At 46.2% G+C, this 17,726-nt stretch overlaps 1 protein-coding gene across 2 annotated transcripts; it reads left to right on the top strand.

The window, feature by feature from the left end:
* The first annotated feature begins 1,878 nt into the window (after nucleotides 1–1,878).
* On the top strand, nucleotides 1,879–17,532 carry ZW10 (zw10 kinetochore protein). 2 transcript variants are annotated; one of them, XM_053366697.1, is made up of 16 exons: nucleotides 1,880–2,250; nucleotides 4,344–4,478; nucleotides 4,989–5,090; nucleotides 5,201–5,278; nucleotides 5,414–5,573; nucleotides 7,309–7,458; nucleotides 8,090–8,281; nucleotides 8,666–8,829; nucleotides 9,249–9,431; nucleotides 10,611–10,849; nucleotides 11,017–11,088; nucleotides 11,739–11,896; nucleotides 12,492–12,622; nucleotides 13,313–13,444; nucleotides 14,433–14,635; nucleotides 15,976–17,532. In XM_053366697.1, exons 1-16 carry the CDS (start codon nucleotides 2,116–2,118, stop codon nucleotides 16,094–16,096), a joined length of 2,355 nt encoding a protein of 784 aa, XP_053222672.1. In that variant the 5' UTR covers nucleotides 1,880–2,115; the 3' UTR covers nucleotides 16,097–17,532. The 2 variants fall into 2 exon arrangements, with proteins under 2 accessions (XP_053222673.1, XP_053222672.1); XM_053366698.1 differs by lacking the exon at nucleotides 13,313–13,444 and having other exon boundaries at nucleotides 1,879–2,250.
* The last annotated feature ends 194 nt before the right edge of the window (nucleotides 17,533–17,726 follow it).

Raw genomic sequence — 17,726 nt, 5'->3', positions numbered from 1 at the left:
TTAAGAACTTAATTCGTTCTGGAGGTCCGTTCGTAACCTGAAACTGTTCTTAACCTCAGGTACCACTGTAGCTAATGGGGCCTCCCACTGCTGCTGCACAATTTCTGTTCTCATCCTGAAGCAAAGTTCTTAACCCGAGGTACTATTTCTGGGTTAGCAGGGTCTGTAACCTGAAGCATATGTAACCTGAAGCGTATGTAACCTGAGGTACCACTGTATTTGTAACCTGAAATGTAAAGAAAAGCTGACTATTACTTATTTGTACATTTATAAATCACAGAATTGCAGAGTTGGAAGGGGGTTTGAGGGTCTTCTAATCCACCCCCCCGGCAACGCAGGAATCTCAACTGAAGCATCCATGAATGATGGCCATTCAATCTCTTCTTAAATATCTCCAATGAAGGATTGTACATCCCCTTCCAAGAAGTCCACTGTTGAACAGCTCTTTTGTATTAAGAACCAACAAATGAGCAAATCTAGGCTCCTCTGAAGGCCGATTCTAAGTGCATTTAACCTCACAGATTTTCAAAGGGAGAGCAGCAAACAGTGAAATCTTATACATTACACAGAAGCAAACCACACTGATTTCAATGGGGCTTACTCCCAAGTAAATATGGATAGGATTGCAGTCTGTGTGTGGAGAATTTCCTAGGGCCATCACAACTACAAAGCAGCTTTAAAGTAACCCCAGCCCCACTTCTATACAGACCCCCAAAGGAAGCATCCAAATTCTGCAGTGGACAAAACACAACAGCCCTGCTGGGTGAGGCCAATGGCCCTTCATGCATTGTGGGGGGTTGGACTAAATGGCCCTTGGGGTCCCTTCCGACTCTATGATCTAGTCCAGCCACCTGTTCCCACAGCGGCCATCTGCAGGAAACCCACAAACCGAAGATGATCACAAGAGCCATTCTCCCCTCCTGTGGCTTCCAGAAACTGGTATTCAGATGCATTACTGCCTCCAACTGTGGAGGCACAGCGCAGCTATCATGCTAGTAGCTACTGATAGTATTTTCCTCCTTCACGAATTTGTTTAATTCTCTTTTAAAGCCATATAGGTTGGTGCTGGTCATTACTGCATCCTGTGGGAGTGAGTTCCACAGCTTAACTTACGTGCTGTGTGAATAACTTCCTTGTATCTGTCCTGAGATTTTCAACATTCAGTTTCATTGGATGCCCCCGAGTTCTAGTGTGCTGAGAGAAGAGGGGGGGGGGAACTATTTTCATGTTGCCTCTTACTCGCCTTTTCCCTAAACTAAAAAGGCACAGACGCTTGCAACCTTTCCTCCTAGTGGAGTCGCTTCATCCCTTTCCTCATTTTGATTGCACCTTTCCGATCCTTTTTCAGCTCTGCGATATCCTTTTTGACGCGAGGCGAAAGAAAACCCACCGATGTGTTTGTTAAGTGCTTATTTCTGCTCATTAACAATTAAGAAAACGCACAACTAAAACAACTAAATTTTCAGTACTATGCTGAATTACAGCAGCAGATGAACACCCCATATACATGTTCCTTTGAGGTCCCTATGCAGCACCGCCTCCCTGTCTGGCTGGTTTGCATTTCTATATTTAAAAATAAATCCTGTCCCCCGCAAGGCGCATTTTCCACCCCATGCCGGCAGGCGAGGCTCGCCAAGCGGCCCAAAAAGGAATCCAAAGCAGAAGCTGCTCTATATTTCTATATCTATGGCCACAGATGCTCAGCCGCCATTGGGCCTCGTTTGGATTTTCTTAAGGGAACCGAGCTGCGGCGCTCTACCCCTCGGCACCTCTATGGCTCCCCGTCCTCATTTCCTATGTAAGCTTTGCGAAAGCACGCCACGTTTTATTACTTAACAAACGCACACGTTCACTCTCGAGAGGCCCGCATTTCCGGCTTGAGAAACGACTTTCCGCGTGAGACCGGAAGCCCGTATGCAGCGCGTGCCGCTCTACCCTTCCCCAGCGCCCCAACTCCACGGGCGGTCCTCCCGGGGCGGGCGCAGGGCACTCTGGGAATGTAAGGTGTCTCCCGGCGGGAAAGGCTGACGCGCGTTCCCTTTCCCGTGATGCCTTTCGCGCGGCTGAGGAGAAGAAGTGCTGGCGGCGGCTGCTGACGAAGGCACCGGCTCCCTCATGGCGGAGAAGGCCGAGGCGGAAGCGAGGAGCGCCTCGCTAGTGGAAGCCGTGCTGGCCTGCTCGGGCCGCCTGGAGAAGGAGGGCCTCAGCGGCCGCATCTCCCGCCTCTCTTGCCGGGTGGAGGAGCTCAAGGTGCGATGAAGGGGAGGGGGGAAGGGGGAGAGAGGTGGGCGGGGCCTCCGAGAGGAGGGACCTGTCACCCAGTGGGCGGGGCCTTGGCCGCAGAGGGGCGCGGCTTACATGGGCTCCGCCCCTTTCGAAGCCTTCCTTTTACCCCCTGAAACCCTTTAATGGAGTGATCTAAGTGAGAGTGTTTCTGAGCCCGTGCGGATTATGTATTCTTCTATTTATTCATCACCATATGTTGGCTATTTGCAGATTAGTTGTGCTGCAGAAAGCGCGCTGGGGAGACCACACATTACGATGAAATGCAGAATAGCTTTAAGGTAAAGGTAAAGGGACCCCTGACCATTAGGTCCAGTCGTGACCGACTCTAGGGTTGCGGCGCTCATCTCACTTTATTGGCCGAGGGAGCCGGCGTTTGTCCGCAGACAGCTTCCGGGTCATGTGGCCAGCATGACCAAGCTGCTTCTGGCGAACCAGAGCAGCGCACAGAAACTCCATTTACCTTCCCGCCGGAGCGGTACCTATTTATCTACTTGCACTTTGATATGCTTTCGAACTGCTAGGATGGCAGGAGCAGGGACCGAGCAACAGGAGCTCACCCCATCACAGGGATTCAAACAGCCAACCTTCTCATCCGCAAGTCGTAGGCTCTGTGGTTTAACCCACAGCGCCACCCTTGCAAAATAACTTTAGCTAGGTTTTAATAACAATAACTCCTTTTACACTAACTATATCAACAAGCTTGACCCAACCACCAACCCATCCCCCAGGGTACTGAGAGAGCTAGGTGCTGCTCTTTATATACTATACCCAATTGCTGACACAGCTTAATTAACACAACTTAGCAGCACCTGCTATACTGTTTCATAGCTGTAAAACTAGGTCATGTTATTTGCTCTGGCCCTTAAAGACATACACATCTTGTGGAACAATAATGAACCTTCACATTTAAAGAGACCATTCAATATATTTCACCTTTCTTCCAAGGAGCTCAAGATGGCTTCTGCAATTCTCCCCATTTTACCCCCACAACAACCTTGCGAGGTAGGTTAGGCTGGGAGAGACAGTGACTGGCTCAAGGGCCACCTGCTGAGCTTCATGGCTGGGTAGAAATTTGAATCCTGATCTGCTAGGCCAGTAAAGTTTCCCAAACTTAAGGCTCCAGCTGTTTTGGGACCACAATTGCCACCATCCCTGACCGCTGGTCTTGCTAGCTAGCGGTGCTAGCTAGGAGTTGTGGTCCAAAAAAACAGCTGGAGGCCCAAGTTTGAGAAACACTGTGCTAGGCCCTAGTGCAACACTAACCACTATTCCATGCTGTGATGAGATGACAGGTTAATTTTTTCACCCGGTAGGTAGTTTTTTTAGAGTTTGACACTGGTGTGTGTAATGCTTTTTGTTTTATTTGTTAAAGGATTTCTCCTGCCGTAGCATAGCAATGTAAGATGTTTCCTTATGCTGAGTCACACCTTTGGTTCTTCCAGCTCAGTATTGTCTACGCACAAACTGGCAGCAGCTTCTCCAGGGGACAGCTACAGGTCCACCTGGAGTTGCCATTGGAAATTGAACCTGAGACCTTCGGCATCCAAAGTTGATGCTCTGCCACTGAGCTATGGCCCTTTCCCATAGAGTTGGTCATCTAGTCCTCCCATGTTCTTCAACCAGATGTTGTTGGAGTGCCACTCTTAGGATCTCTTAACTGTTGGCTGAGCTGGCAGGGGTGATGGGAGTATTCTAGCAACATATGGCGTCCCAGGGTTAAATAATAACGAATCCACTGCTTACTGCAACTACTGACAGTTGGACCAGAGAGAAGTTCTCTCTGGATCAATATGACTACTGTGCCCTTGGGGGTTATTTGCCTTCCGCTGCAGCACACAACATGTGTTGCTTACTTGAGGCCTCTAAAGATAATTTGCTGTGCAGGGACCTTGTTTGTTACACCTTTTATCTACTTGTGTTAAATTGGATTGCTTGCAATCTCTGAGGAACTGGCAGATGGAGAATCATGCTTTTGGGCAACTGATTGGGTTCCATGAGTTATTGCACTTCTGTGATTTTATGTAAGTTTGAAGTGACTTTTCCTTCCACTCTTCCAGGATGAAGTTTGCAGCATGGTCAACAAGAGGTACATAGAGTTTCTGCCCAGTATGCAGAGTGCCAAGGATTTGGAGTCCCAAGTGGAGGAACTTTCTGGCAGCATTGACCAGCTGAAGTCCAGGATTGAGATGGAGGTGATGCAAAGAAAAATAATGGGCCTTTGCTAGAACTGAGTCTTCCGCTAGTTAGAAGGACTAAGAAGTTTGATATTGCCAATCCAAACGTCTGACAAAAAAGCCCCATAAAATTATAAGATCATAAAATAACTGCAAATTGGAAAGTAACTTTTTTGTGTGACCTTGCTGCCTGAACACCACAGCACAGGGTTCCCCCCCCTCAAATAATACTGTATCTAGACCTCACTAGATGCTAAGAAGCTTCCATGGGCCTAAGGAGTATGCTTTCTGTGCCCTAGCCCTACAAAAAGGAGGTACAACATGTAATGTTGTTGTTTAGTCGTTTAGTCATGTCCGACTCTTCGTGAACCCATGGACCAGAGCACGCCAGGCACTCCTGTTTTCCACCGCCTCCCGCAGTTTGGTCAGACTCATGTTTGATACAGACAACATGTAATAAAAAAACAGCTAAATAATGTTTGCAACCCAGACTTGTACAAATGCTTTGGTTTTGTGGCTCCTTCCCAGGTTCAGCATGACCTGAACGTGGCCATTGCAGAATTTTCTGAGCTGAAACAGCAACTGGAGAGAGACACGCTAGTTCTGACTGGGCTGAAACAGCTGCAGGAGGTGAGAGGGGGCCTCTCTTCCCCAGTTGCAATGCCAATCTATTTCTTTGTTTTTTCAGACCTCATTCTGAATATAGTCAACAGTGATTTTTCCTTCTTTTTATTTTAAAGTTCGAAACTGCTCTCAAACAGTTCAATGCCTTTCTGCCACAAAAGAAGTATGTGTCAGCAGCATGCCACCTGAACAAGGTAATTCCAATTGTTTTGGGGACTGGTGGACTTCTGTGGCTGCTGTGGACTTTTGTGTCCCTCTGAGAACGGACTTGCTTGGCTCCTGTTTGTGCAGTTTCTTACTCTTTGTCTCTTTTTCCTCCTTCCTGTCAGGCCCGGAGGATTCTGAAAACGCTGGAGTCACGTCGAGGCTTTGAGCTGAAGATTCTGAAGGCGCTCCGCAGGGAGCTCACAATGCAGACCCAAAACATTATCTACCTCTTGGGTCAGGAGTGGCAGCAAATGGCTGTGTGGAAGGTTCCTCAAGCAAAAGGTTTGGCAGGGGGCGTTGTTTGGGGGTTGTGAATGTGTACTTTTTTGGAGGGCAGAGATGAAACGGCAGACAATTTGACTTTGGCTTATCTATGTTGGAAGGAAGGATATCTCAGTGGTAGAGCATGTGTTCTGCATTCAGAAAGTTCCAGATTTAAGCTCTGGCATCTCCAGGTTTTTAAGAAAGTGAGGTAGCAGGTGCTGGAGCCATTGCCAGTCAGAGTGAATGGTACTTAGTTGGTTGGACAAATAGTATCACTTAGTAAAAAGTTGTGTCTTAAGTTATTGTGGCCCAGCCTTGTTGCAAATTGGAAAAATGGTCCTGCAAATACATATTCATATATGTGTAGGCCTTTATAAGATTAAGACGTTAGTAGTCTTTGCACAATTAAATGTTAGTACAGAGAGTATATGTGGTTCTGTTGGGCTTTATTGTCATGTTTGATCACATAATAGAATCTAAGAGGGCTTATAGGCAAATTTCCCCTCCAGAGTTATTGTGGTTCAATTATTGGGCTTGGATCAAGAATTGCTTTCTTGCTTTCCTGTGGACTTATTCTTGACTATACATAGTCTACTCTTTCTCAACCACTGTTCCCTGTCTGGTGGGGGCAATGGGAATATTAGTAATGTACCTTATGGCACTGTTGAAAACAACAAGCAAGCAAAGAGATACAAATAAATTCACAAGTGCTGGAAGTTCTATACAAAAAAGTAATTGTTCCTTTTGTCCTTGGGTAGTGCAACCAAAGTAATTGAAATGCCTAGAATTTTATGGTTAGCAATGTATTGTAATATTATTGTCTGTGTTGACAAACTTGGAAGAGTTGGGAAATTTTGAAGAGCACTTGGAAGTCTTGGCTGAAACTTGTAGGAACTGGCATCAAATTTCAGAGTGCCTCGAAATTTTTTGGGTGGTTGGTGCTGATAAGCTTCCTTTTCTTTCTGCTGAATCCTCTCTCAAAGCCTGCCATCCTGCCTGCCTTTTTCTGAATGCTGACAAGGAACTGTTTGGGTTTGCAGATTTGAAACAGGTCAAGCATGCTCTGCAGGTTACATCTTGAAGATTTTATGTCTCCTGGCACTCTGCACTTTACATGTTTCTGGCAGGATTGTGGCAGAGTGTAACAGGGGAAGGAAAGCAATTTGGATTCAGGAAGGATGAGCTTACTCTGTCCTATCTAATGTTTTGTGTTTTATATGCATCCTGTTTTATAGAGGAATCTATCCCAAGAAGTTAAAGCTAATAACATGGGAAGCTGCCTTATTATTTCTGCTGCTGTTTATTAAGATTTACAGTTTGTTAATAAATACAAAACCATGATCGCATTTATATGGTTGATATATGGAATGCTGCTTTATACTGACAGATTATTTGCCCATTTAGTTTAGTACTAATGATTTGCATGGGCAGGTCTTTTCCATTGCATGCTACCTGACCGCCCCCGCCCCCCGAGCTGCCATGCAATGAACCTGAGACCTCCTATATGCAAAGCATGTGCTCTACCATTGAGCAATGGTCTGTTGCTATTTGTAAATATCCATACCAACATGGGACATGCATCTCATTGGCTGCTATTGAACACATGCAAGCAGCCCTATTTGTGGAATTGTCTGTGAATTGATATTGAAGTCTGGAAAGGCAGGCCATGCAAAACCCATCCTCTGTGTTTGCTTTGGTTTTGAAGCCAATGTTTTGCTGTAACGGGGGCTCTTCCTGTGTACTTCTTGCTTAGAAGCGGGCAGCCTGGAGTCAGCCATGGAGACAGAACTGCATTTGTGCAAGGTGCTGTCCAAGGAGGATGTGGTCCCAGGCCCAACAGTAGCGTCTGTGCTGCAGGCATTTGCTATCCTGGATGAGCTGCGTTTGAAGTTCAGGCACTTCGGTAAGTGACTTTCACTGGTGACAACCAAAATTTGGCTGTAGTTAAAACCATATGTCATTTGAATTGGATCAGGTTTCCAAATTTTAGATACCTGAAGCACAGCTGTTTTTCTGGATTAAAATCAGAGACTTGCTTCCCTCTTTCCTCACAGCAGTCTGCTCTTAATCAGCTCCTAAAACAGTGAGGAGGCATCCTTCTTCTATCTTCAGTATAGCTCAGTTAATATTTTCTTTTCCACCTCTTTATTATTATTATTTTGCCTAGTCAGTCAGGAATAACATTGGACGGGGTGGTGCTCTTGTAAGCATGGAAGGGTTGTAGCTCAGTAGCTGAAACATTCATGGAGATGTGGGAAAGAGTTTAATTAAATATACAGAGACAAATTGCTACAGTTTTATCTTTTCTTCATTAAGAGCAGTATTTTGGAATTCCTCTTGCTTGCTCCAGAAGAATCTACTACCCTCTTCTTCCTTGCCCATCCCCTTGTACTATCTTCACTCTTAAGTTAAGCTAGACCAATTCAAGGAATGTTGCAGCAGCCCAAGTGGAAATGCCGCCCAGCATGCTTCTTCTACTTTGTCTTTCATCCCCGGCTGTTAATGGCTCCCTCCTTCCCTGTTCCTTGTGCCAGGACAGTTGCTGCTGAAGTACATCCTCAAGCCGCTCATCTCCCACCCGTCATTGCAGCCCTTGCCTGAGGAGCACCCTGATGCCGTCACGCTGAGGTTTAGGTCTGTGGGCTCCAATCTTGGCCACCCGTCCCCCGTGGAGGTGTTTGCCAGGATCAAGCTGGTACTCGAGGTTCTTCACAAGTATCATTTAGGTACGGAGCTCCTTGCTAGCCGGAACCATAGGAGGTGGCAGTCAGAGTGGGTCAGGAGAACTTCTTGTGTGTTGCTGAAGAAGATGCCACAGAACTTGACCGGGGAACTTGTGGCCTACCAGATGTTGTACTCCAACTCCCATCAGCCTCATCCAGCATGGCCAGTGGTAGGAATGATAAGAGTTGTAGTTCAACAACATCTGGAGGGACAAGGGTTCATCAGCCTAGCCATTGAGGCTTCTAAAAATTATGCCACTGTTTTCCAAATGCAGAGGAAATCTGCCGAGGGGAGCTGCCCCTATTGTGCATGCTGGTATTTTGTGCCAGGGCATCGAGGGGGCCATGATTATTCTTACATTCTGAACTCTGTATCTGTTTTCCCAGGTGTTCCACTTGAGCACTGTGCAGAGGAGGAGAACAGCTCCAATCTTGTCCTGGCAGAGGTGTTGGGCGACACAATCTGGAAGGACATTTCGGACTGTCTCATTCGTGACTGCTTGGTGCATTCGATCCCAAACAACAGCAGCAAACTGGGGCAGTATATTGAGGTGAGCGTTGCAGCAGCTGAGGGACTGAAGGATGGGAAAGGCCTGTGGAACAGTTCCCTAAACCCTCTTCCCTTTGCCTTCAAAGTTAGCCCTTGAGTTGTAGTTGTAAAGGTTTGCTTAGCGGATGAAGGCAAAAGTTCAAAATATGCACATACTAAAATAACTAGTCTTTTCCTGAGTGTCTTCCTTTTTTCACTGTTGTTAGTAGGCCGCTATAGCATCTGATAAATTCTAATGCGTCAGCTTCCCATGGCCTGCTACTAAACCAAATGATCCATAATTTCCTTATTTTGTGGGGATTCAAAGCCTGAAAACTGGAGACAGGCAAATTCATTCCCAATGCTGGGCCTTCTGTTCCACCCATAGGTAGCATTTACGGGGCTCACTGTTCCTCCTCTCTCCCCCACCCCCTGGTTTAGGTTATTAAAGCTACTGAGGAGTTTGAAAAAGCCTTAAAGGACATGCGGTTCCTAAAGGAGGATGCCACCGACTTGCTGACCTATGCCCGTAACGTCAACTGCCACTTTGCTAATAAGAAATGCCAGGATGTGATAGTGGCAGCCAGAAATCTGATGACATCGGAAATACACAACACCATAAAGGTAGCTGAGCCAATAGAACCTCTGCTTATTTCCTCAGTGTTTGAGTATTTTTCCAGGTGGATTGCGTAATCCTGTGTGTTGTTAACCATGCTTACATTTTAGTGATAAGCATATTTTTTTTGTCTTTTTTAGTTATTCCAAAGTATGTGAATCAGGCAGTGCTCTGGGATAGCTCTTTATTTTGAGCAAAGTCCAGTTTTTGAAACAGGAAATGCAAGATCCCCATGCAGAGTTGTGCTGCTCTGCATAGATCAGTTTAGTACCGTATTGGCCTGAATATAAGCCGCACCCGAATATAAGCCACATCTTTAAAATTCAAGGGGGGGAAAGAAAAAAAGACAACACCTGAATATAAGCCTCTCCTTTAAAATTCCGCAGCCGTTCACACCTGTTCCGTTTTACTGTATGTCTGTTCCAGCAGCGATATTGTAAAAGCCAATTTTTGTACAGTCGCGAATTTTAGCTGCATTTTAACTTTTAACGGTCAGAATTTGGGGCAAAAGTGAGGCTTGTATTCAGGCCAGTACGGTATGTTTGGGGCCTGCTGAGCTGTGCAGTAAACCTAACCTGGGTTGTTTCTGTGGTCTTCCTGGCACTCTTGTAGTAAGCTTTTCCCCTCTTCCTAATTGGACTTGTATTCTGCTCTTTCTGGAAAAACAGAAGATCACTTAACTTTTAGTGGTCTTCCTTCCAGACACGTTAAAAGTCCTGCTTTCCAGTCCCAACACAAACACTTGACCTTGGGCCAGTCATTCTTTTTCACTCAGGCCTACCTCATAGGGTTGTTGAGAGATCAGACAGAGGCAGGAGAGAAAAGAACCGTATGTATATCAATCTGAACTCTTTGTAGGGTGGCCTGGGGTATTAATTGAATACAGTGTTAGGAGCTATTCAGTCTTCCTAATATCATTAGAATTCCTCAGAAGTAGCCATGAAAGTCAGACTAGTCTAAAACAGTCTTGTTGCACCTTAACAGCTAACAATTTTATTGTGGCATAACCCTTTATAGTGCTAAAGCTGCCACACCGCTCTTTGCTTTTGCTACAAGATACTAACACTTGCCACACCTCTGGAATTTCTTAAGTTAGTTCAGTTGTTCCCTAAGTTGGTATTTTGCTTCTGCTGCAGTTCCACTCCCATCCCTCCCCTCCAGTGTACATCTTTATTTCCCCTTCCTAGGTTACCCCAGACTCCTCTGTAATTCTGCCCAAAATGCCTGAACCCGGAGCAGGTGACCAGTTAAAGGTGCAAAAAGTATCTGAGGCTCTTGACAAGCAGGCGGCAAATTTGGAGAATGAGAAAAGGCTGAGCCGCCACACCTTTTCGTTTCCTGCCTGCCGCATCAGTGAATCTGTACAGAAGTTGATGGTTTTGGCTTATCAGACGCTCCAGGAAGCCTCAGCCAGCACGGATCAGTGGTGAGGACTCTGAGTGAATTGTTTGGGGGGTGTTGAGTGGGTATGAATGTAGGCCTGCCATGCAGCCAACAAAAGCATTTTTGTGCTGTAGCTGTGATTCTTTTAGCCACACAACCCAGATAATGTTTCTGCTTTTCCTTTCTTCTCCCTGCGCCCCCCATCCCCAGCTGCATCCAGCTCTTCTACTCCGTGCGGAACATCTTTCATCTGTTCTGTGATGTGGTGCCGATGTATCACAAGTGAGTGGCATGAAAAACCTCTCCAGGGAGGTGAAAAATCTTTGTTTCTTCAGTCCCCCTTTCCTCTTTTTGTTCTCTCTTAAAAAACAAACAAAAACCCTTTATGAAGACATGGCTTAATGTCTTTGGACAGTGATCCTTTGGAAATTTCAGAAATGTTTGAGCAACAGCAGCTTTACATTCCATGCAGGTGCCAGAGAACAGCTTCCCTTTACCCATGCAGTCTGAAGTAAGATGCAACAGCAGGCTCCTCCACTGGCAGCTAACATATCTCATTGCTATGCCAACTCCAAATGGGCACTGCATGATCCCAAAGGGACTGCCTTCCCTCTGCCTTCGCCTCTCGCCCTTCCTCCATTAGGGGTTTTCTACCCCAAGGATGGGAGACACGTAGTCCTTCATAAAGTGTTGGGCTCTGAAACCCATCAGCCTCAGCTAGCAGGGCCAATGATCACAAATGTTGGGAGTTGGTCCCCAAAAGCATCCAAGGGGACCACATATCTGTTCTAAGCATATAGACAGAACGACATTCCTGCCCTGGGAAACCTAGTGGCTTTATTTTCTTTAGATGGTTGCAGAGGAAAATGATCAAAAACTGTCTCATGACCATCTGGGAATATCTGCTCTCCCCCTTCTTTTCTCCTCCCTAGAGAAAACCTTCAGAAACTTCCCCAGCTGGCTGCTATACATCACAACAACTGCATGTACATTGCACACCACCTTCTGACCCTGGGCCACCAGTTCCGGGGCCACCTAATGGATGGAATAGCCACATTTGTTGACCTCGTGCCTGGTTTCAGGAAACTTGGTGAGCCTGGAGGAAACTTACTTGTTCATGTTTATGGATATTTACACCCTGCTTTCCAACCTAGCTGGATTCTCAAAGAGCGTACCTTTCAAATGCAAACAGAGATTCAATTACAACGGGGATATGTGGTGTGTGTGTGGCATTGTGGTACAGTCCAGGTTCTTCTTCTTGTTATACCAACCTGATGCTCTCCAGACATTTGGATTCCAGCTCCCATCAACCCCAGCCAGCATGGACAATGTTTAAGGAAGAGTTGTAGTCCAACAGCATCTGGAGGAGGCATGGTGGGGGAAGATTGTTCTAGCGGGAAAGGGGTGGGGGACGGAACCACAGGTGACCCTGAAAACTAGTAAATTTGCCAATCCACAGTAGCAATCCCTCTGCCCAATCTTCTTTTGTATTGTATTTCTGTGGGACTCACCACAAGTGCAGAGGAACATTCCCCTGAAGTCCCTTGAAAATTCTCCTGGTGTACTTTGCAGGGACCTGCTTCTTATGAAGAGGTAGATCTTTGGGTAGGTCAGAAACTTGCCTGGTGGTGTTATGGTTCCTGAAACTCGAGGCCAGAGTTGAGACTTCTCCTTCTTCCCCACAGGGACAGAGTGTTTCCTGGCCCAGATGCGAGTGCAAAAGGAGGAACTCCTGGAGAGGCTCTCAAGCGCCAGGGATCTCTCCAGCGTGGATGATGATGACAACTATTCAGCGGCAAACAAAGCTGTGCGGCAGGTGAGTGGAGGTGAAGCTTTCGAGGGATCGGCTGCAAGCTTTTACAGCGCCCATCATTTGCAGTCTGTACGTTACACTGACACTGAAAGGCAGGTACTGTTCTGAACAATGAAGGAAGATCAGGAGAGCCCTACTGGGGCTGTTTAGTCTGTTCTCCTGTTCCCAGCCCTGGCCATGTAGATTCCACCAGGAAACCTCTAAGCAAGTCATGAGAGCAACAGCCTTCCCCCTGTTGTCATTTCTCCCCACACCTCCCTCAGCAACTGGTATTGAATGGTATATTATCTCTGAACCTGGAGGTTCTACTTAATCATCAAAGCTCTCCCTTTCACAGCCATCTCTGCCGCTGAACATCAACACATCTTGCTGCAGAGACACCCATAAATTGGCTATGAGCTGTGTTCCGGTTTGCAAATATTTTTTGGAAGCCAAACGTCCGACTTGGCTTCCACGGCTTCCAATTGAGTGCAGGAAGGTCCTGCAGGCGATTGAAAGCCATGCCTTGGTTTTCAAACAGTTTTGGGAGTTGAACGGACTCCGGGATTAAGTTCGAGAACCAAGAATCCCTCCACCAACATGCCTACTTTTCTAAGCTGCATCCTGCCACTGCCTGTTCCTCCCCACTCCTACCAGTCACATTGTGAGTCGTCTTGGGTTTGTATGTATTAAGAAGGTGCAGTTTCTTTCAAGGTCTTGCACCAGCTGAAGAGGCTTGGCATGGTCTGGCAGGACGTCCTTCCAGTGAATATCTACTGCAAGGCCATGGGGACTCTGCTTAACACCGCTCTTGCTGAGATCATCAGCAGAATTGCTGCCTTGGAGGTGAGAACCGTGTGGGCCACAGGTGGTTTCTCAATGTAGTTGAGGTCCACTCCTCCCTGCAAACACAGTTGCTTCTCTTAGTGTGAGCAGCCTTTCTTCTGTGGATCTGGTTCATGTTTTAGAAAGTTAGAGCCAATTCTTACAATGATGGAAAAGCCTCCCCATGCAGCTTCTCAGGCTCTGCAAGCCTGATGTTTCCAATTTCCGTAGCATGGAATCACTCCACTAAAAACAACAACAACAAAACCACAATGACAATTTCATCTCTGTCAGGATCTACATCTTTTAAGTTTAATACAGCTGCTTTTGAACTTGTGAATATGCTGCTTGCATGGGAATTGGCTTCTTTTAAAAGAGAGAGAGAAGTCAAGTGTTACACACTTCCTATGCAGGAGATTATTCTGAATGTCCTGATGGGCACGTAATTTCCGTCTTGGTTGAAAAGACCTCATCTTGCACTGTTACTTCAAGGGAAATATTTGGGTTCTCCTCTGGGGGCGGGGGGGGGGGGGACTATTCTCAACATAAGGTGACAGCAGAAGTTAAAACTATAAGAATAAGTCTGCTTGTACGCATCAAGCGTTGATGTCTTCTGAGACATGCAAAATTTAAACCTCCAGTTTCTTCATCTCTTGTAAAAGCGATCTAAGTGTGCTACTTGAAACACTTTTCTTTCTAATCTGATAATAGACTGATGAAGAAAGCCTTGTTGGTTTCTGGAAAGTGGGCTGGGATGTGCAAATGTTCAGATAAATCTCATGCCAATTTCTTTTTAACATTTGATTTTATTGGTTTTTTAAATGACTATTTTATATTTTATGTAAACTCTAGAGTTCTTTTCAATTAAGTGGTATATAAATCATGTAACAAAAAAAGTACGTTCTTTCTGATTCACCTAGAGGAAAATGAATCACATCACAGAGAGCCTGTTGTTTGACACCACCCAATCTCCCTGTCCCATTTACTCTTGCTCTCTGCCATATTGCAGGATATCTCTGCTGAGAACGCAGACAGGTTGCACATGCTTTGTCAGACGATGGTGGACGAGGGACCCCTGGTGTTCATGCCCCTGCCAGAAGAAAAACAGAACAGACCCTTCCAGGAGGAGGTCCCCGTCTACGTGCTGAAATGGATGACGTTCAAGGAGCTCATGTTGGTGCTACAGGCCAGCCTGCAAGTAATTGTGGACCGGTGGGTGTTCCATACAGTCTGCTCTGAATCCTCCCTATTCCTGTTAGCCCTCCCAGACCAGTAAGGATTGTCTTGGAGAAGTTGAAAGCACCAGACAGGGGCATGATATAGCCTGACTTGGATGCTTGTTCTGTGCCTGCTCCCTGCCCCACTCAAGAGGTGGTTTTCACCAGAGAAACCCACATTTTGACTATTGTAGCAGTACACATTTTTGGTTGTTCTGCCTCTGAAAACGGTTCGGAAACTTCAGCTAGTGCAGAATTCAGTGGTCATGTTGCTCACTGGAGCAGGAAAGTTTGAGCATATTACACCAATCCTGGTCCAACTGCACTGGCTACCAATTAGTTTCCAGGCCCAATGCAAAGTGCTGCTTTTGACCTATAACGGCTCAGGACTGCAATACCTCAAGGACTGCCTTTTTCCTGGTCCCTGAGATCATCTTCTGAGGCCCTTCTTTGTGTGCCCCCTCCTCAAGAGGTCTGGAAGGTGGCAACACGAGAACAGGCCTTCTCTGCATTGGCTCCCCTTCTATAGAATGCTCTCCCCAGGGAAGTTCGCCTGGCGCCTTCATTATACACCTTTAGGTGCCAGGCAAAAATGCTCCTTTTTAACCAGGCCTTTGGTTGATTTTACAGTGGTACCTCGGGTTAAGTACTTAATCCATTCCGGAGGTCCGTTCTTAACCTGAAACTGTTCTTAACCTGTAGCACCACTTTAGCTAATGGAGCCTCCCACTGCTGCCGTGCGATTTCTGTTCTCATCCTGAAGCAAAGTTCTTACCCCGAGGTACTATTTCTGGGTTAGCTGAGTCTGTAACCTGAAGCGTATGTAACCCGAGGTACAACTGTATTGACATCCAACACCCTTTAGAATGGTTTTTTGGGGGGTGGGTATTGGGTTACTGGTTTTGGTTTGATTTTATATGTTGTCTTGTGAACCACCCTGAGACCTCCAGGTATAGGGCGTGTATAAATTGAAATAATAATAATAATAATAATAATAATAATAATAATAATAATAATAATAATAATAAAAATTTAATCTTCCAAGATCCAGGTGTGTTTCTTTAAAGAATGTGACATCTTTGCTTAAAAAGATGCTGGAGAAGGAAGGAAAGGGCAGGAATTGAGGTGGGGATGGATCAGGGTCCTGTAGCAATGTGCAAAGAACAGGCATTGGTACAAGGATCCCAGATCCCACCCCACTGACCATAGAAAGCCATGGGCAGAGAGGTTTACAAAATGCCTCCCTCACTCTCCCTGCCCTTCTCTCCTCCCTCCCTCAGCTGTTTAAATAACCACTCTTGCTCTTTCCATTTCTTTTGTCTTTGACTCTCCCAGGTGGGCAGATGGGAAAGGGCCTCTTGCAGCCGCATTCTCCGCAAGCGAGGTGAAGAACCTAATCAGAGCCTTGTTCCAGAACACAGAGCGTAGGGCAGCTGCCCTGGCAAAGATCAAGTAGCTTCAGTGCCTCTGCTGTTCCTAAAATGTTGTCTTCCTGGACACGCTGCAGTTGGCAGAGCCGGTGTCTTCTCACCCCCCACCTGCACACACACACTCATCCACTTTGACTGTATCTCTTGAAAATGACTTCCTGGCTTTTGTGAGCAGGATCTTCCTGCAGACCAGGTTGAGTTTCTCAGAGGAGCATCACCTGAGGCATTCAAGCCAGCACAGCGATTGTGTTGCCTTCCCAGGCCTCCGAAGATGATCGCCTAACATGACCTGGCCCCTGTGGTCCAGAGGGAATCCTGGCTTGTCGGATGTTAACTCCTGACGTGCACACCTGCAGGTCTTGCCAACCCTTTCCCTCTGCTTTGGGTGTTTGGTAAAACCAGTTTGGGTCCGGTGGAACTCATGGCAAACGCGCCCCTGCAGCACATCTGACTGAGAGATGTGGGGCTCTCAATGGCCCGGGGTAATCTGATTCCTTGTGGCAGAGCATCTATGCAGCGTATTTTTGTTTTTTGAGGGGGGTGGTACCTCCCCTTTGTGCATCTTACCTCATCTGTTTTGCAAATGGCTTCTGAAGCACTCAAGACTTGAAAAATCTCTCTGTGCCCTTTGAAGGGCCTCAAAGTGCCAAAACGTCGTAGTTTTACCAGCTGCTGCCTTTAGCGTACCCCATGCAGCACGCCTCAGAAGTTGTCTTTTTACCCCGAGTCCTCTTTTTTTGTTCTTCCCATATAGGGTCTACGGGTGGGAAAGGCCGGCCATGCTGCCAGTCACACCCTCCTGACTTGGAGGTACATCACATGCATCCTGTGGCATCTACAGCATGGAAGCCTATATTTGTTCAGGGAACTATGCACAAACAGCAGAGTATGGATTGGTGCCACTGCTACAGATGTTCAGGGGGCAAGCCAGTGGTATGTTTGATATTGAGGGTGGGGCCAGAGGCTTAGTCCCGCTGTTCCTTGCTGACGTTCATGGAGAACAACAGAAGAGGCCTACTTGTCTTTTTGACAACTGCAGTATTCTTTCCTTGACTTAATAACTACATAGTTAATCAAAACTGGCTGCTCATAAGCTTTCTCCTCTTTCGCTTATCAGGTTAGGCAGATGTTCTCTCCCACATACCCCAGCTCCATCTACAGAATTTGAGATTGAGCATTTGTTAATATGGAAACCTTGGTCTTCTGGTTATTTGGGGGAGAGGTGGGGCTTTTGGTTGAACACTCCCTTTTTCTTGTGTCTCTCCCCGCCCCCCCAAGCATTTAAACCTCCATTCACAGAGGCTAAAATTCAGTCACCTTGTCTTGTCTAGCATTCATTAAGAAGATAAAATCCAAGACTGTGGGGAAAAAATGTTACTGGATTAATCATTACTTACAAATTATTTTGTATTCTCATACTTATTTCTTTTTGGGAGCCATTAAATAGACATATAAAAAACTAGCCTCAATGTCACTGTCTCCTTTACTGTGAAATATGGCCAGTGCCTATGGCCTTGGTCATTTTGGTTGCCCCTTTCTAGTTTTTTGAGATGGGGTGATCTGAACTGTGCACAACATTCCCAGTTTGTTCACACAATAGATTCATATAATGGCATCATTAGATTTTTTGCAGTCCATTCCCTATTGATCTCTAGA

Source organism: Podarcis raffonei, chromosome 15, assembly GCF_027172205.1.
Source record: "Podarcis raffonei isolate rPodRaf1 chromosome 15, rPodRaf1.pri, whole genome shotgun sequence".
In the NCBI taxonomy this organism is placed as follows: domain Eukaryota; kingdom Metazoa; phylum Chordata; class Lepidosauria; order Squamata; family Lacertidae; genus Podarcis; species Podarcis raffonei.
Note: the sequence above shows the minus strand (reverse complement) of the source record. Positions and strands in the feature narration are given on the sequence as shown.